Raw genomic sequence first — 22,578 nt, forward strand, 5'->3', positions numbered from 1 at the left:
TGTATTTTGTATCACAATTTATCTATGTGCTACTCTAGCAATGTTATTAAAGTAGTTTTATTCCTCCTGCACGGTGTAATGGTGACAATGTGTGCATCCGTGTTAGTACTTGGTTTATGCTATGATTATGATCTCTTGTAGATTATGAAGTTAACTATTGCTATGATAGTATTGATGTGTATTATTCCTCCTACATAGTGTGAAGGTGACAGTGTGCATACTATGTTAGTACTTGGTTTAGTCGAATTGATCCTTCATGCACTCTAAGGTTATTTAAATATGAACATTGAATTGTGGAGCTTGTTAACTCCGGCATTGAGGATTCGTGTAATCCTACGCAATGTGTTCATCATCCAAAAAGAGTGTAGAGTATGCATTTATCTATTCGTTATGTGATCAATGTTGAGAGTGTCCACTAGTGAAAGTCTAATCCCTAGGCCTTGTTCCTAAATATCGCTATCGCTGCTTGTTTATTGTTTCACGGCGTTACTACTCGCTGCGTTACTACCGCTTGTTCATCGTCCTGGGCAAAGCACTTTTCTGGTGTCGTTGCTACTACTTATTCATACCACCTGTATTTCACTATCTATTCGCCGAACTAGTACACCTATTAGGTGTGTTGGGGACACAAGAGACTTCTTGCTTTGTGGTTGCAGGGTTGCATGAGAGGGATATCTTTGACCTCTTCCTCCCTGAGATCGATAAACCTTGGGTGATCCACTTAAGGGAAACTTGCTGCTGTTCTACAAACCTCTGCTCTTGGAGGCCCAACACTGTCTACAAGAATAGAAGCTCCCGTAGACATCATTCACCCAACATGCTATTTATCTTATGGGAGAGACACCACTAGTGAACTGTGGACCCCGGTCCATTCCTTACATCTGAAATACAATCTACTGCAATACTTGTTCTTTACTGTTCTTCGCAAACAAACACCATCATCCACACTATACATCTAATCCTTTGTTTACAGCAAGCCGGTGAGATTGAAAACCTCACTGTTACGTTGGGGCAAAGTACTTTGATCGTGTTGTGCAGGTTCCACGTTGGCGCCGGAATCCCTGGTGTTGCGCCGCACTACACTCCGCCACCAACAACCTTCACGTGTTCCTTGACTCCTACTGGTTCGATAACCTTGGTATCTTACTGAGGGAAAACTTGCTGATGTACGCATCACACCTTCCTCTTGGGGTTCCCAACGGACGTGTGTCTTGCACGCTATCAGCCGCCATCGCGAAGACGAGTTTCGGGGGACGGAATCTCTATTCCGGCACGCCGCCGGGACGGGGAAGTGCCCCCGGTAGTCTTCTCCATCGACGCCACCACCTCCATTATGCTCCGTGAGTAGTTCCCCCATGGACTACATGTTCTAGCAGTAGCTAGTTCGTACTCTCTCTCCCATGTACTTCAATACAATGATCTCATGAGCTGCCTTACATGTTTGAGATCCATCTGATGTAATCGGTGTTGTGTTTGTTGGGATCCGATGAATTGTTACATTATGATTAGTCTATCTATAAAGTTTGTGAAGTTATTGTTGCTGCAATCTTGTTGTGTTTAATGCTTGTCACTAGTGCACGAGTGACATGATCTTAGATTTAAGCTCTATAATTATTGCTTAGATGGTATCTACAAGTTGTTTGCACATGTCTATGTCCGGAACCCGAGGCTCCAGAGTGACAGCAACTGGGATAACTAGAGGGGATAGCTTAGATATGAGAATCACATGTTTTCACCAAGTGTTAATGCTTTGCTCCGGTGCTCTATTAAAAGGAGTAACTTAATTACCAGTAGATTCCCTAGAGGCCCAGCTGCCACCGGCTGGTAGGACAAAAGATGTTATGCAAGTTTCTCATTGCGAGCACGTATGACTATATATGGAAAACATGCCTACATGATTAATAAACTTGATGTTCTATCTTAATGCTATTTCAATCCTATCAATTTCCCAACTGTAATTTGTTCACCCAACACTTGTCACTTGTTATTGGAGAGTTACCACTAGTGTAGATAGCTGGGAACCACGGTCCATCTTTCATCATCAAATATTCACTCGGTCCTATATGCCATTAGAAGTAGTATCAACTATTTTCTGGTGCCATTGCCTCTGTGTTACTACTACTGCTGTTATGTTACTGTTACTATAGCTCTCATATTACTGCTGCTTTCACATCATCTATGTTACTAGTGCTTTTCCAGGTGCAGCTGAATTGACAACTCAGTTATTAAGGCTTATAAGTATTCTTTGTCTCCCCTTGTGTCGAATCAATAAATTTGGGTTTTACTTCCCTCGAAGACTGTTGCGATCCCTTATACTTGTGGGTTATCAAGATATTTTTCGGGGTTTTGAATATTGCCATCACAAAAACTAGCGTTGCTTGTGTGGCCACTTTGAGACCCAATACGAGCAATTTTTATTCCCATCCACTGGTTCTAGAATTCTGGCCAAAAAAATTTCAATCAGATGTTGGAAACAATCACTCTATCTGCCGTACCATAGCTAGCAATCAAAAGTATTTATCAGTCAACAATTCAGTAACAATGCTGAGGTTCTCACACATCACAATTCTATCCTCCGCAGAAGTTTTTGGACAGAAATAAATGCTAGGTTTTGCATCACGCGCCTACTGGCCTGAGCTATCACAATATAGATCCAATATATGTTTGAGTTTCTCCGCATTACTACTCGCTGGTGCATCCCTACATACTCTCACACCCGTTAGTTCATAATTATTTCAACATGCTCAAAATTTCCGCAGAAACAAGAAACAAATAAGGTGATATATGTCCTCCTTGGTGAATGCCCCTCAATGGAGTGAAAACCTCTACTGTGTTTGAGTTAAATTGAATGGAGTATCGTAGGGAACAAACACAAGCCATGATCAAGGACACCCATCTAGCATCAAACCCCAACTTGAGCATCATTTTCTCTAGGAAGCACCACTCCACTCTATCATACGTCTTATGCATGCAAAGTTTTAATGCGCATAATCCTTTCTCTCATCTCTTCTTTTTGATTGTATGGACACATTCATAGGTCAATAGAATGTTATCAATGATCAAGCGGCCAGAGACAAAGACACTTTGTTGTTCACCAAATTATATCAGGTAGAATCACCTTCAAACTATTAGTATAAATTTTTGAGATCACCTTATAAACCACATTACAAAGACTAATGGGTTTATATTGGGTAATTCTCTCTGGATCATTGAATTTCAGAATCAAAACTATCATCTTCTCATTCCACCCTTTTGGAATAATTCTAGAATTCACCGCCTCAAGCACTTCCTTAGTGAGATCGTCGCCTAACATTGGCCAAAATCTCTTGTAAAATATAGCATGGAGTTCATCCGGTCCAGGGGCTTTAAATCCTCAATTTATAGAATACCTTTCTTCACCTCCTTGGCTGAAAAACGGAGCCAGTAAATCATTATTCATATCTATAGTCACCTTTGGTGTAACCTTGTCCAAGATTTCTGCACTTGGTTCTTCAACTTCTGAGGTGAAGCTGCCAAAATAAAAAATGATGAGGTTGCTCATCCCACCCAGGTCATCCCATTCGACACCAGCTCATCTAATAAATACTTGATAGTAATTTTCTTCCTTCTAGCATTGGCAAAGTTGTAAAAAAATCTATTGCCTCAAATCGTAATAAAAAGGTTTGTCTATTCAGCATGTGTCTCATCATTCACCGGACCCCTTCTAACTTCGTCTAGCTTCTTTTTCAGCTGATCCAACATGCGGGCCTTTTAGTTCATGTCGATCCTAAACGTGGAGTGCCTCATGTACTTAAATTATTTCATTTTTTGCATGACGGGTGGGGGGCTCCACATGACCCACAATAGCCCTTTCCCACATGCAGATTGCACCACCGATTCCACCTTCTCTTCCTCTAACCAACGGGCATCAAAACGTTAAAATTCCGTCCCATCAGATCGCACTCCTTGCAGGTATTCAGTATTATCAGTGATCGGGCGATGGTCACTCTTGTTGTCCCCGTGTTTATCACAACAATGTTCAGAAAATAGGAAATTCCAACCGCCTTTGGCAACAACATGGTGTAGACTTTCTCTCACTCGGCCTCTCTTCAGGTAAATTTATATCCTATATACCCCAAATCCTCAAGAGAGCATTGGCTCAGACAATCATGGAAATCTTGCAGTAGCATTGAGCATGTGGAGCCCCACCCTCTTTTTCTGAAGAAAAAAGAATTTCATTAAAATCACCAAGGACCAACCATGGCAGATCTATACGGCATGTAGATCAAGTATATATGCCCACGGTTTATGATTGTCCTCCCACTTGGGTTCACCATAGAAGCATGTGCGACGCTACTCGTCTCCACTATCCACGATCACGACAATGAAGTTAGCCGTGATATCCTTCACCATGATTCTGATCTTCCTTTTCCGCATTAAGACAAATCTTCTACTTCTCCCATCACTCTCATGTATCAGCATTCCATCAAACTTGAGTTTACGATCCAACTTTTTTGCCTTAGCTTTACTCAGATATAACTCGGGTGTGAAGATTTATAATCTAATGGAAATCCAATGCTATAAACTTCAATGCGGTAGACATTTTGTTCCTTTTTTTTGACCAAACCTCCTACCCAACAATAGAATGAATTTTCTATTCATAAAAAAACCCAAAAGATGCGGAAGCTCAATGCTACTTACTATATGCGTCCAAACGAGTATTCGAAATAATATTCTTCTATCACACCCATTCTTTCGCAGGATCTTACTAACAGGACCTCGCATCACGGGACGGGTCTTCGTCAAAAACTAACTCCATCCTGCTTAGAGCCTTTTTCGGTGGTATATCGACTTAACAAGAGGGTAGGGTAGTATGAGATCCATATTACTCCCTCCGGTACAGATTAACCGGCGCCATTTGAAAAGCATGCAGTTTCTAAATCGTTGTTGGTTTAGGCGTGTGTTTTTTTTTTCCGAGGTGGACGGGGGGGGGGGGAAAAACCCCACCGGTTGTTATTCATACTCGAAAGCGGCCAAGGAGCCAGTCCATGTACACAGAAGGGAAACAGGGGGGGGGGAGACGTTATTCTATGTAACAATTCTCATAAGAAGGTGGGATCGGAGCCGGTCCAGCAGCTCCCGGTCGGCGGGGCGGAGCCTCCATCTCCAAAGAGATAGATCGTCGCAGGCTCTCCGAAGGGTCGAGGCGGACGAGTGCGCCACCCCGTTGAAGACGAGGTCATTCCGGGACTTCCAAATGGACCAAAGGATGGTCGCCAGCCCGAACTGCCACGTGCACGGGGGGCCCGACTGCGTGGGATCCGGGAGATCCCAAACGGAGAAGCGGGAGACAGGGATTGGGACATCCAGTCTAGCCCGCAGCTCAGCAGCTCCGAGGCAGTCGAAGAAGAGGTGCCGCCCAGTCTCGGGGGCGCCGCAAGCAGCACACGCGGAAGAGGGGGCGCACCCCTTGCGGAAGAGGTTCGCCCGAGTGCTCAGACGGTCGATGTCGAGGAGGTATGCAAAAATCTTGACTTTGGTGGGGATCCGGAGGGACTAAGTCAAGCAGGCCGACGTGTCGAGGGGCCGCGCCGGCGATAGGGCGTGGTAGGCCTCACGGGAGGAGAAGCGTGGTGTCGAGGGCGAGTCGATGAAGCGGCAGTCCTCTCCCTCCTGGGCGTCGAGGAGCTCGGCCTCGGCAACTCTGGTGAGGCGGCCCTGGAGACTCAGCCCCTGCGAGACCACAAGGGCCACGGAGGCATGGCGCCGAGTGCTGTGGGAGAAAAGGGCGGGGAAGCGCGTCGCGAGCGGTTCCCAAGGAAGCCACCTGTCGAGCCAGAAGGAGGTGGTGCGGCCGCTCACAACCGCGACCCTGGTGATGGCGCGGTAGAGCGGAAGGCACTCCGCGACGATCCTCCCCAGGAAGGAAGGAGAGGCGGAGGGGTCACCGAAGTCGCCGCCCGTGTGGGAAAAAACCAAGTCTTCCAGGGCGGAGGGTTAGTTTGGTGGAGTTTGTGGATGAAGTTTAGCAGCCAGACACCTGTTCTGCCGGTGGAGATCCTTGATGCCGAAGCCGCCCTCCTGTTTAGACAACAAAACTTTATCCCAAGCGATTAGACAACGAGCACCGTAACAAGAATCCTTCCCGGTCCAAAAGAAGGCACGGCGCCTCTTATCAATACTCTCAATAACCCCACGAGGTAGCAAAAAGGAGCACATGTAGTAGGTGGCAAGATTATTCAGTACAGCATTACACAACACAAGCCTACCCCCAGCGGATAACAGATGCGCGCGCCAGCCAGAGAGCCTACGATCGAAGGAAAGAACCAAAGGTGCGAAGGCCGAGGCCGGAAGCTTGGTAGGTGAGAGAGGAAGACCCAGATAGGTTTGAGGGAAGGAGGAGATTGGGCACCCTAAGATGGAGGCCATATCCGCCGCGACGATCGCTCGGGTGTGCATGGGGATGAAGCAAGATTTGTGGAAATTGATTGCAAGCCCTGTGGCCAGAGCGAAGTCATCGAGGACACGCTTAAGGCATGTTGCCGCCACCACGGAGGCTTGGCACAGGATAAGGGTATCATCGGCGTATTGAAGGACGGGACAGGGGGTGTCCGGGGAGAGGGGGTGGGACAAGGACCCCGCCTCCCACGCGGAACGGATAAGGCGCTGCAGCACATCCGCCACAATGATGAAGAGGTAGGGGGAGAGAGGGTCTCCTTGGCGGAGACCATTCCGGCAACGGATCCAATCGCCGGGCACACCATTTAGCAAGATGGCAGTGTGCCCCGTGCTCAGGATCAGTTCCATCCAACGGCACCAGCGCTCATCGAAGCCCCTGGCCCGCAAAATCTTTAGAAGGCTGGCCCAATTAACCGAGTCGAAGGCTTTGCGGAAATCGATTTTGAACACGAGGGTGGGCGCCTTTCTAGAATGGCAGCATCGGAGAAGGTCAGCCGCATAGACGATGTTCTCTGAGATACGCCTACCGGAGAGAAAACCAGTCTGATCGGCGTCAACGAGGGAGTGAATAGCAGCCTGTAGCCGGATGGTAAGAACTTTGGTGATAGCTTTCATGATGCAATTCTGAAGGGAGATGGGCCGGAACTGGGATGGGTGGACAGCCGCGTCAATTAACTGTTCTTACCGGTAGTTTAGGCGTGTGTGAATTAACTGTTGCGTTTAATTAGAACGTATATGTTCGTCCGTTTCCTCTTTTCAAGGCAACTGTGAATACAATTCCTCTATGCATGCAGTGTGAATGGGATCTGGGTGGCTTGCGTGAGCCTGCATGCGGGTGTGAAGGGGAATATCTCCCTCGTTTTATGGTCCATGCAGTTAAATCTCATAGCTAACCGAGATAAAAACGCGCCGTTCTCTGTATTTTTTCAACCAACCAGCTACCACCTAGGTCCTAGTAATTTTGCTAATGCGCCGGTTAATCTAGCCCGGAGGAAGTAGGTAAGATAATTTACCCTTTGATTTTGATTCGATGTACTGTACTAGTTTTCCTTCTTTATCACGCATTAAATATTGTATGCGCTTCTAGAGGAGTATATATACTAGAAGTAAATTCGAGCCGTTTTCTTTTGAATCCTAAACTTCTATTAGAAAGACCATGAGGGTGGGAAAAGAAAAATCAAATCATTTAATTAGTTCTCCTTTTTTTGCAATTGTATTGTTTTATTATCTATTCCTTTCGGGGGTTTTACAAAATATTTTTTATAGAATATGTTAATATTCTATAAAAAAAATCCCGGAGTGCAGGAAAGTCTTCATCCCCTGACACTTCGATCCTGACATTAACATTGCTCCCAACGATTACCACTGCGTGGCCAACCACCTCAACTGAAGTTCCAAGAAAACCTGATGATCTTTGTGGCCTTGTAGCAGGTCACATCGCCAACACAGCCAACCTACTCCCAAGACCATCTTAACCTGCACACTAGATCAAACCAGATCGCATATCACAAGTATCTCCCGCAGCAAGAGAACTTCAGACCGGAACAGTCTACTCACGTAAAATTGCAAACATGGAACCAATCAGCAATCCACTCCAGTGCAAGCTACCAACATGTATCAATCAGACCACAGTCGTTGGAAATCCACGCCTTGGAGCAAGGTGCAAGCTAGCTACCTGCAGGCCAATCACATCGACTTGAACGAGGACGACACACCTGCCGTAACTTGAAGTTGCGGAGCTGTCGGAAGAACATACGCCTAACGAATCAAGGCGACTGGATGAATGACGACACACCTCAGCAGCGTGGAGGGGTTGGAGTGGTGAACAGAGACGACGAAAGCCGCGGCCCGGAGCCTTTTTTATCAGTGAGCTTGCTTCTTGTGGGCAACGGTTGGACTCTCCATTTTCTCTTCCCTACAAGAAATTAAAGCCCACACAAGTGGTTTGTTCTCTGCTGTGCTATCATCCGTCCTTCCAATAAAAAGAATGCTGAAGAAGTCAAGGCAAGAGCGTGTTTAGAAAATAGTCCATTGATGTATTAATCTGATTTTGGGCTGTTTTTTTTTTTTTAAAGGCGGACGTCGGCGACTTCGTCGTTCCATGCTTAGGGGCATGCCTTGGATTTGCCAAGTTGGGTTGTCTCGTAGGCGGATTCGATGAATGTCCAGACGACGACCACAAGGGTGTTCTTGCATATTGGGGGTGTCGGGGCCCTGACTGCTGTGCGGTTGCGATCCTATGAGGTGGGGTTGCGGCTCGACAGAGTGTGAGTGGCGACCCGGTGCTACGAGGATGATGAGGTCTATTAGCTCGGTCTCAGATGCAACCCTGGGCTACTTTTGCTTGCATGTTGGCGTGGCGGCCCAGGATTTGGCACGATGGCCGTGTTCTACGGGCAGATCGATGTTTATGTGCAACTTGGGTTGCGACCGTATGGCTTGTGTGGCGCTCATCGTTTGAATGGAGGACATCAGGGCGACAGCCTTGGAAGGTGCCAAGGTGGTGATGGTAGGCTTTCCAGCGCGCGACAGCTAGGTAGATGCTGAGGTGGCGGATACTTTGATATCGTTAAGTTTGTCGACCTTGTGTCGCGTGAGCGACGATGATGCTCTTGATGCTAGTTGCCAGTGTCGTGTTCGCGTGGCTCTTTGAGAGTCGGCTTCTTAAATAACATCGGAGAGTTTCGTGCATGCTCCTCTAGGAGCCACGACATTTTTTTTCTTTCGTTGTCGGGCTCGATCAATGTTATCTGATTTTCTCTTAATTAATCGGACAACTATTTTTCTTTTTCGAAAAGGAGGCATACGCCCCAGCCTCTGCATCGAACTTTTACAAAAAAAAATCATTATTGGAAGTTTTACAAAAAAAAATTACATCATGGGGTCGATACATGTATCAACCATCTAAAAAAGAGAGAAACGGCTCTGTATCATCATGTTAATCTATGATCAAAATGCTAGCTGCACTGGCTGCATATATTCCGAGTAACCATATCCAGCCGGTTGCACCTAGTAGCCAAATCCTGACGCCTCTCCATTGGTTGTAGGTAAGACCACATACGGATCCAATGGGTAGCGGTATAACCTGCATAAAAGAAGTAGTTTTTTCTTTGTTAAAAATATAATCATCCCTCACGTTCCAGATAGCCCAAAGTAAAGCACAAATCCCAACTCAAATTTGTACTTTACCTTTCTTTTTAACTCCCGTTAGCCAATTTCCAAATAAATTTGTAATATTCTTTGCCAGACAGCTATTTTTCTTAATCAATGGAAGGCAAAGTTTTTGTCTGGTTTAAAAAAATTGGGCTGTGGCTTAGGACGGGGGACGGGGCACACATGATTGATTAGAGCTATGGTCTGCTTCAAAAGAAAATGAACAAGTAGCGCTGTGGAGGAAGTATGAAGTATCGGACAGAGATCGTATGAAAGTTATCGTGTGTGAAGCAATTCCGTTTCTAAAGTGCTTCATACACGACAATCTATGTCCGATCCTTGTACGATAATTCCTCCACGTTGTGGCCGCGCTAATTACTCCTCCCACGGTCCCACCCATGCTAATCCAGCCCAAACCAAAATCCGCAATACTGCCGAACCATCAAAATCTCTCCACCTCTTTTCTCCATATACTCTTTTTACGCCTACTCTTCATGACTGTTACTGGAACTGAGGCTATGGTAACTAATGGAAACACTCTGGAACCGAGTGGTACTGAGGTGGAAAAAGATCGTGCTAAGCGCACAAAGAAGGACGGAGCTAACTCCTCTTCACTAGGATCGGCAGGGTCACAGGATACCCTGTCCGGACGCAATGAAGATATTAGGTCTTAACTGTCAGGGTTTGGGGAATGAGCCGACAGTTAGAGCGCTTATGGATATCAATAGGCGCTATTCCCCCGAGGTGATGTTTTTGTCGGAGACCCACCTTGATAATTATCCGGCTGACTGCTTACGTAGAAGATTGCAAATGGACAGCAAGATTGTTAATCCGACTACCTCTCGGAGTGGAGGGGTGATCCTATTCTGGAAAAAGGAAATCAAAATAGAACAGGTTATTTCCCTTCCTAATTATATTAAGGTCAAGGTTAGAGAAAGTCCTACAAAAATATGGAGACTTATTGGTATCTATGGGGAGCCCAAATGGGAAGACAAATATAAGACTTGGGAAAGATTGAGAAGCCTCAGAAATGATTCTAATCTTCCGTGGGTTATCCTTGGTGACTTTAATGAAATCCTATACTCCAATGAGAAGGAGGGTGGTAACCTCGTCCTCATAATTTCATGCAAGATTTTCGTGATGTACTCTCAGATTGTGGCCTTGAGGATTTGGGCTTCTCGGGAGATCAATTCACTTGGAAGAGAGGACGTATTAGAGAAAGATTGGATCGAGCGGTAGCTAATGGGGAGTGGATGACTATGCATCAAGGCTCCCGCCTGCAACACTAGGAATATTCTCGTTCTGATCATCGGCCAATACTTCTTGATACAGATTATCAAGCGCCTAATGTTCAGAGAAGCAATCGGGCGAAATTTTTTGAGGCAAAATGGTTAGAGGAAAAAGGGTATAAAGAATTGGTGGAGCGTTCTTGGGCGGAGGCCTCCTTAGCGGTACAAGAGGGTGGCGTGCTGACCAAGTTGGCCCATCTGCATGGCGCCATGCATGCATGGGATACGTCGATCTGTAAAGAGCCGAAGAAAAAATTAAGAGATACTTAAAGAGAACTTGATAAAGCGATGAGCGGTCCGATATCAGATGACAGTGAAGCTAAGGCAAAGGAGATGGCCTTACTGATTGAATTACTGCTCGAACAAGAAGAGGTCTACTGGCTTCAGCGATCTCGGGCCAACTGGCTCAAACAAGGTGATCGTAATACCTCATTTTTCCATAATTTTGCAACAGCCAGACGAAAAAAGAATTATATTAAGCGGCTTAAGAATTCTGATAATGAGTGGATTGAAGGTACGGACTTGCTCCAATCTCATGTACTGGAATATTTCTCTAATTTGTTTACTTCTGAGGTTTATGCTACAGATCCGGTCCTATTGGAAAAAATTCTGCCGAAGGTGTCTCACCAAATGAATGACCAACTGTTGGCTCCTTTTACGCCCGACGATGTGAAAAAAGCTGTCTTTAGTATTGGGGACTATAAGGCCCATGGCCCCGGATGGACTTCATGCAATTTTTTATAAAAATTTCTGGAACATTTGTGGCGATGAGATTACTCAGGAGATTCTACAGGCTCTAAATTCTGGCATAATCCCTGATGGGTGGAATGACACAACGGTGGTTTTGATTCCCAATGTAGATGATCCAGAGTTGATATCTCAATTTCGACCGATAAGTCTATGTAATGTCATTTATAAAATCATATCAAAAATGTTAGCTCTAAGGTTGAAGGTTATTCTACCTGAGGTTATTTCTCCGATGCAAAGTGCTTTTGTGCCAGGAAGGCTCATTACAGATAATGTTCTGGTGGCGTATGAATCTATACATGCTATTAAAAATAAGAGAGCCGGAGCATATGGGTTTTGTGCAGTTAAGTTGGACATGCACAAGGCATATGACAGAGTGGAGTGGATTTTTCTTGAAAATATGATGCGCAATTTGGGCTTTCATGAGAGATGGATTATTCTTATGATGGCTTGTGCGAGATCTGTGAGATACCAGGTCCGGTTTAATTCTGAGGAGACGGATATGTTTATTCCTACTAGGGGTCTCCATCAGGGAGACCCTCTTTCTCCTTATTTGTTCTTGATTTGTGCAGAAGGTTTGTCTAGTCTTCTGCTGCATGAAGAAGAAGTTGGTGGCATTGATGGAGTTAGGGTGTGCAAAAATGCACTGTCAGTTTCACACCTTTTATTTGCTGATGATTCCCTAGTTCTCATGAAGGCGGATATGAATAATGCAACTTCCTTGCAGCGAGTTCTGTATACCTATTGTGTGAATTCGGGAGAGATGGTGAGTCTACCAAAATCTAGTATATTTTTCTCCCCAAATACTAATGTGTTACTAAGAGCAGAAATTTGTGAAGAGCTTCATATCAATTCGGAGGCCCTTTCAGACAAATATCTGGGTTTTCCTGCTTTGGTTGGAGCAAATAGGAGTGATAATTTTGAGGATTTCATTGAGCAGATTATTAAACGCATTAATGGTTGGAAGGAGAAACACCTTTCCATTGGAGGAAAGGAAATTCTGTTGAAAGAAGTGGCTCAAGCAATTCCGGTCTATGCAATGTCTGTTTTCCTTATTCCAAAGGGGGTGTGCAAAAGAATGATGGATGCAATATCAAAATTCTGGTGGGGAGATGATGATAATAGCAATAAAATGCACTGGTATGCTTGGTGGAAGCTTTATTATCCGAAGAAGGAAGGGGGCATGGGCTTTAGGGATTTCAACTCTTTTAATTTGGCTATGTTGGGTAAACAAGTTTGGAGACTTATTTCGGACCCGACCTCACTATGTGCCCAGGTTCTTGGGGCTAAATATTTTCCTGATAATAATGTCTTGAGGGCAGGGCCGAAAGGAGGTTGTTCATTCACTTGGCAGAGCATCTCTGCTAGTATACCCACATTCAAGAGAGGATATATTTGGAGGGTTTGCGATGGGGATAAGATTAATATTTGGTCTGATCCGTGGATCCCCTCAAGTCATGATCGAAAAGTTACTACTTTAAGAGGAAATACTGTTTATACAAAAGTAAGTCAACTTCTGGATCCCCTTACCGGGCAATGGGATGAAATATTGCTGAGAAGTATTTTTAATCAGCTGGATGTTAACAGAATTGCGGATCCCTTTGAATGTCCATGGCTTTGAGGATTTTATTGCTTGGAGTTTTAGTAAGCATGGAATGTATACTGTCCGATCTGCCTATCACCTTCAATGGAGATATCAGTTTGGTTCCATGGGAAGACTGCTCACTCGTCCAGGGGTTTCAGCTACAAATCCGGTTTGGAAAATTGTATGGAAATTAAAACTCCCAAGCAAAATTAAAAAATTTATCTGCTTGCATGGTATACTCCCTGTGAAAAGTACATTGGTTAACCGTCATATTGGAACGTCCGGACAGTGTCCGGTTTGTAGTTCTGGACCGGAGGATATTGCCCATTTATTATTTAGATGTCCAAAAGCAAAGGAAGTTTGGGAGTCACTTGGTTTGGCTAATTCAGTTGATGATGCTACTCTGGCTGATAGAGCGGGGTCTGCTATTCTTGAGCATATTTTGTGTAAGGAGGAACAAAATTTTCAAAATTTTGATCTTGGGCTGAAGGAGGTTATGATGGTCACCTATTGGTACTTGTGGTGGCTGAGACGAAGGCGAACACATGATGAAGAGACTCCTTCGGTTAATAGGTGCAAGCTTTCCATTCTATCTATTACTTCTAATTCCAGGAGTGCTAACTCAAAACTGAATCCATTGACTGTTACTTGGGTCAAACCAATGCCTAGATGGATGAAGGTAAATGTTGATGCGTCATTTCATGTGGATTCTAAAACAGGCTCGACGGCGGCAGTTCTTCATGATTATCAAGGTCGTTTTGTTGCAGTGGCTACCAGATTTCTCCCACATGTTGGATCAACTTCGATGGCAGAAGCCCTAGCGTTGAAGGAGGGGCTGAGTTTGGCTAACAGAAAAGGTTGTAATGCGGTTATTGCAGAATCTGATTCGTTGGAGAATATTGAGGCCCTAAATGGCTCAGCTGTCTGGTGGACGGGTTCGGCGGCAATTTTTGCTGATTGTATCGATTTGGCCCTCTCTATTGGAGAGGTAGCCTATGTTCATTGTCCAAGAGAAGCCAACAAGATTGCGCATGAGCTTGCTAGAGTTTGCCATATAGATAAAGATTCTTGTAATTGGGACGATGATCCCTCTAGTTTTCTTCTCTGTAAGCTTGTAGAGGATGTAACAATACATTGATGTGGGTCCAGCAAGTTTCAGACGCACTCTGTTCCTTACCAGGGGACCTAAGGGGACTGGAAGGTTTTTAATGAGGCGGCTTGATGGCATATAATATATTATGGTTTCAAAATAAACTAGCTGTTTGTCACTCATCTCTGCCGTTAGAGCTTGCATCAAGCTCCATCTCTAAATTTCATGTCGAGCCAAAAAATCGCGAACGCACTCCGATTTACGCCACCGACGAGCAAAGTCGTTGTGCCCCCTCACCACAGTCGCGAGCTCAATCCATAAGCATGTTGTCGCTAGCCACCATTGCACAAAACAAACACATCCGTGCCCGGAGCCGCCACTCTGGCTTTCCCTGCTCAGTAGCCGCAACGCCGCACAGACTAGACGCCTCGTAGCCCAGGCTACATTAGACGACCATCCGTAAACAACGAACGTCGTGCCCAAAGATCCGGGGCCACCGTCTAGCCGGACCAGCCATCCGATCGCCCCGACTGGGCCAACGGACTCGCTACCCACGTAGCACAAGCACACCACCCTTGCCTTGCTAGACCACGGCCACACTCGCTACTGTCCGGAACCGTTGCCCCGGCGCCCACCATATTCAGCCGCAAGGCAACCATGCCTGGTTAACGCAAACCTACCACACTAAGTGTGACGCCTCCAAAGGCGGCGCCTTCAAGAAGGTAGCGGCATCTCCGCGCAGAACCAGAGCCACGCTCACCACCGTTGGCCGTAGCCACCGCATCCCGAGGCCGCTCCCCCGGTGCCCGATCTAAATCAGCCCGCACGCTTGAGCGCGACCGACCCACCCCGACGCTCGCTTAAGCGCGGCCGGCCTCAACCGCACCAGAGCTAGAAGACCGTTGAGTCGCTTTCATGCGGGCCCAAGACGCACGCAGCCGAACAAGGGAGGACACACTCATTGTCTGCGCCAACAAATCGGTTCCCCAAATTCGGTGAACGGATGCGTCGGGCGGACGGGTTGGTCTGTTTCCATCGCCCAGTTGGAGCGTGTGTGGCCTGTCTGCCCTCCATACGGACCGAATCGGACACACCAGGACCCAATGAGTCGGCCCGCTGGAGATGCCCTAAGGCCAAGTAAAAAAAAAAGGATTATTTGATAGGTGGGACGTACCATAAGGAGAGAGACAGTCCAATCCCATATTATCCAAGTCTCGGCCCTGCCTAAAAACCTAGGTTCGCGTTTGCCTCCAGCCTCGCGTGAGAAACAACGCATGTCGGACGAAATTTGTCGTACGTATAGAAGACTCTCTTTTTTAGTGAGAGCTCCACGCCTAAACAAGTTGAAGCGTCATAGTTGATTTTTTTTCCTGTGTTGGATCCGCTGAAACCCACATCCAGTCCATATATACCCGTTTATATTGATACAGTATGTGTACGTCACGTAAGAAAAAAAAGATCACCCGAGCAAGATTTTTATAGGACATTTCTATTTCGGCACACGCATGTGACCATAGATACGTATAAAAACGAGGTACAACACAACGCGGGTCATACATATCTATACAAGGTTGTACGGACGATGGACCTACACTGAAATTACGATCATACCCCGTTTACGAACAAGTATGAAAAGATCTCCACCGTGTTGTTGTGTTTGACGCGTCTGCCAGGGAAGGAGCACCGAGTGTTTGCCTAGATAAACCTCTTGTTCTAATTGTTAGATGCGCGCCAATTGGGCCCTCTTGATTTTTTCCCGGGAGAATTCGCTGAGCCAATATTGGCCATCTAGAACAAAAGCAAATCCCCTCTTTCTTCTCTCCGGGAGAATATGTTGAGCCAATATTGGCCGTCCAAACAACACAAACCCCCTCTTTCTTCTTCGTCGATGGAGGGAGTAGTGGGTTGAGATGATGTTCTGAGCATGTGACACATGCATGTCTTGCGGACGGAAAACTGACATCTCATCTCACAGCTCCATTCTTTCCATCAGACAAGACTAATCGTGGGCATTATCCCGCGAGATCTTTGCCATCGCTCTCCCAATCTCACCCACACCTGAAGATTGCGGCAATCATGAGATGATGACCCCCACTTGCCCTTGTTTCCAAGTAAGTTCCCATCTCTAATGGTAGCATAAAATATAACCCCATAGCACACTGCATACCAACAGCATAGCACACTGCATAGAGGCACACAGCGCCTCTTTCCGTTCAGGGAAAGAGCATGAACGCGCCTCGACCCTGTCACGTCACAAGATATTATTTCCTAGGTGAGATGTTATATCAGATCATGGCAATCAGGCAGGGGGCCCTGGAATCATACGCTTTAGGTTTTTTGTCCTGGCTACCAAACTTCCCCAAGCATTTTATGGGCGAGTACACACTTTGAAGATGAGATAGCAGATGGTGCGTATGTAGTCTAGCTAAAACAGAAGAACAGATAACCAGGGGTAGAGCATCTTCAGCTTGACACAGCCCGGAGTCGACCTTCCAGAAACTTCTTGGGCGCCGCAGAATGCAGATGCAGGCTTCACTTGCACTGGTTGAAGGTTTTTCTGTCAACGGTACCTGCAGAGTACGGCATGGCATCCGGATGGTTGGCTAACCGACTGGCTAACGGCCTGTACGAATACACTTGTACCTGAGTCAATGGCCGTTCTCACTTCAGAGTGTCACAGTTTGTTACGCCTGAGGTCCCGACTCTTCTCACACTTGGCAAGTCACAACATGTGTGAAGACACAAGCACTGAGCAATCTGAGAACTAGTGGGAACATAATAACCCTGAAATTATCAAATGGAATGAGTAATTTTCATTTCAGGACATGAGGGATATCTTAGAGTATCTCCACCGGCGCGTCTCAAATAGACGCCGACAGGTGTGCCGACAGTGCCCTATGGGAGCGCCGACACTTGCTCCCATTACCAATTTGGGGAGGGAGCCCTGCTGCGCAGGCACAAGGGGAGAGGTTGCACACTTTAAATAAGCAAATGTAAATAAATAAATTTTATTTGAGATATAAACTTTACATAGGTTTCATCGTTTACATAGTTGAAAAACAGATAAGCACCAACGGTACCTAAACTAGAGGCTTGTGCTGGCCCTCGCCTTATTCGTTGAGAAAGAAGAACACTCAGTAACCCAAACTAGAGGGTTCTTAATTATGTTTCTCGCCATCTTCGCTGCAAAGAAAGAACATCCAGAAACCTACACTAGAGGTTTCTAATGGTGCTTGCCATCTTCACTATAAAGAAAGAATATCAAAAAACCTAAACTATAGGCTTCTGGTCATCGTCGATATCGTTGCTACCGTCGCCACTGTCACCATGGTAGTGCCTACGACAGGATATGTCGTCAAACACCTTCACCTTGAGCTCGTTGTCACCTTCCCACAAGAAGTTCACCAAGCAGCCGACCTATAGGTTGTGCACGCGGGCGAACTCCTCCCAGCCGGTGTCGAGGAACATATCTGGCCTTTGCTCGTCGAACAGGACCTCGACAGCCCACCGGCGAAAGTCGCAGCTGGCTTCCCGCAGGAGCAACCCAGCCAGCTCCAGGCTGGTGAGAAATTGCGCGAATTTTTCCTGATGCCTCTTTCTGCCGAAAGGGTCCTCGTTGATGAGGACGACGAACTCGAAGAACTTGTCATCAAAGCAGTTTGTCTCCTCCTCGGGTGACGATGAGCGTTCAGGCGATGGGGATCCTGCAGCGCGACCCCTTCCCTTATCGCGGTGGCCACGTCCTCGACCGCGACCCCTAGCACCTGCCATGGAACTCGTAGGGGAGAAGGTGGAGGGTGGCTCTAGAGTTTGTGTGAGGAGGAGCCGGTGCCTGAGCACCCCGTTTTATACCCGGATGCAGGCATGAGAGCGGTGGTGCGCATTAAAAGGCCAACACGTATGGCTAAGCCATTTATTTTCATGGCCGAAGGTATGCGAAGGTAGGTGAGCGGGGCGGGGCAATGGTGCCATTGATTTCTAGCACACATGGCTAGTTCAATTACAAAAAGCGGCTGCCAATCGGGCCCGATGTATTCCATTCGACGTGGTGCGAGGCATCGGCGCGCCCGTTCGGCACCCCACGCGAAGGGGCTAGCACGGGGTTGCCAGCGATTGTATTAAGATCCAAAACTAGCCAGCTACTTTTTAAACGCGCCGGTATGACCCAAAAGCAGCATCGGACCTCCAAACAGCTATTGATGTCGCTATGGGGTGTATCGATGAAGATGCTCTTACCATCTTGTTCTAGGGTAAAAAATCCGTGACAGGAGAAACGTATAGCTTGAAGCCATCTCACAACGTGTTCAGTCGATCTACATGTGATCCGAATTAGGGGTCCGAATGTTTGCATATTTCCATCACACACAAAATAAGATAGGCATACTGTGGATTAAAACATGCACTTCTGGTGTACTTCCCCCCGTTTGAAAACAATAAGAGTATGTATAATTATTTTATCTTAGCTACATCACGTAGGATAATTGTTGAGTTGTGGGAGAGGAAAATAATACTCCAATAAATGAGAGGCGTGTTTTCTCTTAGCTAAAAGATTAATCTCTTAGCTAGAAACATAAGCCATTTTTTTCCATTGTATGAGAAGTCTTATCTTGGTACACTATTTTCTAGTTCATTTTATAATCATGCTATAATTTAAGGAGCATGGAAACCATAACTATAGCGGGTAATGTTAAGAAATAATCCATTGTGTAACATGTTATTTATCTGCTCTAATTCACATGCAATGAGTAAGATAAGACATTTTTAAGTGACTCAATTTTATATAGATACACCTGTATCTGAACAAAGTTGAGACACTTATTTACGAACGGAGTTTTTTTTTACATGGAACACTGGTATTTACGAACGGAGTTTGTAGATACTACATAACAAAACCGGCTTAACACGAGAGAACCTTTTTTTGAGGGGTTAACACGAGAGAACCTAATGACACATCGTTCATATTTTGAACGACATGACACATAAGGTGCTTCTCACGGAGGGGGTTCGTTAGCCGAGATACACGGTGGTAGCACAACGTGACATGCATGCACGAGGTCACGAGTTTTCGTTGTGCACACCATTTCACAAAGGGCGCAATTTGTAGCAAGAGAAAGCAATGTTTATAATTCATTGGAACATATTCAAAATCTCACTAATTTTCCTCGACATACGACATGACAACTCAACTCACGCACATAAGGTTTTCTCCCGAACAAAACATACTACTACCTCGACCTATCGAAGACCAAAATTACCCTGTCAAGACACAGCATGCAAGCTTGCCAGGAGCAGGAGTAACTCATGGCCTAGCTAGCTCTGCCTCATTGGCTAAAGGATCGGTTGCCAATGGAACGAGACAAAACCTAGCTAGGCCATGAATGGAGATACAAAAAAAAGCGACCCGTAAGCTAGCCTCCAACAGCTAGCCTGTATCAGTAGGCAATAGAGTACGTAGCGCCGCCACCAGTCTGACAGGAGAGCGTAGGTGGCGGCGCGGCGGCGGCGCGGCAGCTTTTACCCTAGCGAGCGACGGCCTTGCACACGAGGGGCGTCGCCATCTCAAGGGACATGTTGAGGCGCTCCGACAGGTCGACGCCGCCCGAGGTCGCCGGTGCCCACTCGAACTGCTGCACCAGCTGCGCGAGCCAGAGGTGGACGGTGGCGAGGGCCAGCATCTTGCCGGGGCACACGCGGCGGCCGGCGCCGAAGGGGGCCAGGCGGAGGTCGCTGCCGAGCACGCTTACGTCCTCCTCCATGAACCGCTCCGGGCGGAACAGCTCCGGCTCGGGCCACAGCGCCGCGTCGTGCGCGATGGCCCACATGTTCACCATCGCCGTCGTGCCGGCGGGGACGAGGTGGCCGCCGACGTGCGCGTCGTGCACGGCTAGCCGCGCCCACGACAGGAGCGGGCCCGGCGGGTGCATGCGCAGCGTCTCCTTCACGATGCACTGGATATAGGGGAGCCTGGCCACGTCCTCGTCCGTCACGGCCCTGCCACGGCCAACCACGGCGTCCACCTCCGCCTGTGCCTTCGCCTGGATCTCCGGGTGCAGCACCATCCTCGCCATGATCCACTCCATCAAGATTGCCACCGTGTCCGTCCCTCTAAAGATCATCTCCTGAAACGTGCCGTCCAAATTAACACTCGCACGACAATCGCTTGAATGCAACCAGTTTGTACAATAAGAAAAATCTGAATCTTTTCATTTTGATATGGTTCAGTTATTAGCGACTCTTACCCAGAGAACAGCGACCATGTCGGAATCTGACATCTTGTCCTCTCCTTCTAGGCCGAGGAGCACGTCGACGAAGTCGCCGGAGAGCTCATCGGCAATGCCTCCTCTGGCGGCGCGCTTCGCCCTATGCTCCTGTATGATGTTGCCGACGTACGCCTCCACCTTCCGGACTAACCTGTCGCACCGGCGGCGCACGCCCTGGAGGTCGAGCCACTTGAGCAACGGCAGGTGATCGGCCCAGTTGAACGTGCCGAGGAGGTCGTACCCTTCGTTCACCATCTCCTCCACGGCGGCGCCTTCTTGGCTCGCGAAATCGTCGTAGCGCTTACCGAAGACGACGGCCATGACGTGGCTGAGGGACGCCGCGTGCAGGAACCGCCGAGGGGCGACCTCGCCATGGCGGGCGATGAGGGAGGCGACGTCGCCGAGCATGCGCGCCCCGATCGAGGCGCGTTGGGGCGCGGAGGCCGCCACGCGGCGCGGGCCGAAGAGGTGCGCCGCGGCGAGGCGGCGGAGCGCGCGCCAGTGCGCGTCGCCTGACGGGGCGAAACCCATGGCGCGGTGGAAGAGGAGGTGCCGCGCCGCGTCCTTCACGGGGCGGTCTCCGAACGCCGGGTTGACGAGGATCTCGCGCGCCGTGTCGGGCTGGCTCGAGACGACGACGCGGGTAAGGCCGACGGAGAAGGACATCAATGCGGCCCCGCCCTGGACGGAGCGGGACAGTGCCGCCATGACGCGGTGCGCCACGGGGCTGGACAGCGCGGTGACCACACCCGGCGGGCCTGGCGGCGGGCGGCGGCAGAGGGACAAGGCCCACGCCGGACCGCCCGGCGAGAGCCACACGAGGGAGGCGGCGAGAAGGAGCGCGGCTAGAAGTGGCGGGAGGAGGGAAGTGGCAGGGAGGAGGAGCAGAAGGAGGGAGTCTTCCGGCCCGGTAGCCATGGAGAGATCCATGGCAGTGCTTGGAGTGGGATTCTTCAGAAGTTTCTTGGAAGGAAGAGTTTGGAAGGTGATGTTGAGATGGTGAGGTGAGTAGGCGTTTAAATAGGAGAGGCCCGGGGGAAATTTTGCTACGGAGTATTAATTTTTTTACAGCTAATTATTTTTGTCAATCAATTGTCTTTTTTGTTGAGGGATTGTCAATCAATAGTCTTAATTACCAGGCGTTACACACAAACCTTGTAACAGCCCGTGATGAATAGCAATAATAAAGAACTTGCTCTAAAAAAAATTACTCCGTAGTACAGCTAATTATTTGTCAATCAATAGTCTTAATTACCAGGCGTTACACAAACCTTGTAACAGCCCGTGATAAATAGCAATAATGAAGAACGTGCACCACAAGAAAATAAGCTGAATTTTAGTAAAATCGCCGCATCATTTTTTTCTGGAAACGGAGGTTTAATCTATAAATTAAAAATAGAAATTGCCTAATTAATTTCAGAAAACAATGCGAAAAAAAGATACAACAAGATCACACCAATGTCCAATACCAAGGAACCCATTGGAAACACACCGGAGAAGAGGAAAACAATTCAAAAGTACAAAAACGTTTTTAGCATCGAAAGCGTGCATACATGTGTGGGAGATGGACCTAAAATAGTTGGAGTTGAAACGTCATACTAGTACACACACTTATTTTTTCTGGATGTTCCGTACGGACGGCAAACAGAGAACAACCCAGAAGATAGTTCAGAAGATATTAAGTGTTGAGTACGTACAAATTTGCATTAAAAATGGTATTGAACATATGAAGCGGTATAAACATCTCCTAGAACATGTAATGGAATATTTTCAGCTTAACCATTGTTTCTCAACCGGTTGTTTTATAATATATCTATCCAAACATAGGTCTGGAATTAAAACTTAAACCTCACGACCCAAACGAGTAACTCACAACTCAACTTGTCTCGACTCAAACTCGATATATAACAAGTCGAGTTGAGTTTCAGCTTTTGTCGTTAAACAAGTTTAAGCTATATAAGCCGAGTTCACTAACTCCTGAGTAGCTGGTTTTGCTCAGTAAAAATCAATATTGGA

The 22,578-nt window shown here is 47.2% G+C and overlaps 1 protein-coding gene across 1 annotated transcript; it reads right to left on the bottom strand.

Annotated features, from left to right (window-relative positions):
- Positions 1–19,821: 19,821 nt before the first annotated feature.
- On the bottom strand, positions 19,822–21,527 carry LOC124678556 (cytochrome P450 78A5-like). Its single transcript, XM_047214432.1, has 2 exons — positions 20,542–21,527; positions 19,822–20,421 (listed from the first exon to the last, which is right to left on the bottom strand). The coding sequence occupies exons 1-2, from the start codon at positions 21,490–21,492 to the stop codon at positions 19,822–19,824; spliced, it is 1,551 nt and encodes a 516-aa protein (XP_047070388.1). The 5' UTR covers positions 21,493–21,527.
- Between the last annotated feature and the right edge of the window lie 1,051 nt (positions 21,528–22,578).

The sequence above is a fragment of the Lolium rigidum genome, chromosome 7 (genome assembly GCF_022539505.1).
Source record: "Lolium rigidum isolate FL_2022 chromosome 7, APGP_CSIRO_Lrig_0.1, whole genome shotgun sequence".
Taxonomy (NCBI): domain Eukaryota; kingdom Viridiplantae; phylum Streptophyta; class Magnoliopsida; order Poales; family Poaceae; genus Lolium; species Lolium rigidum.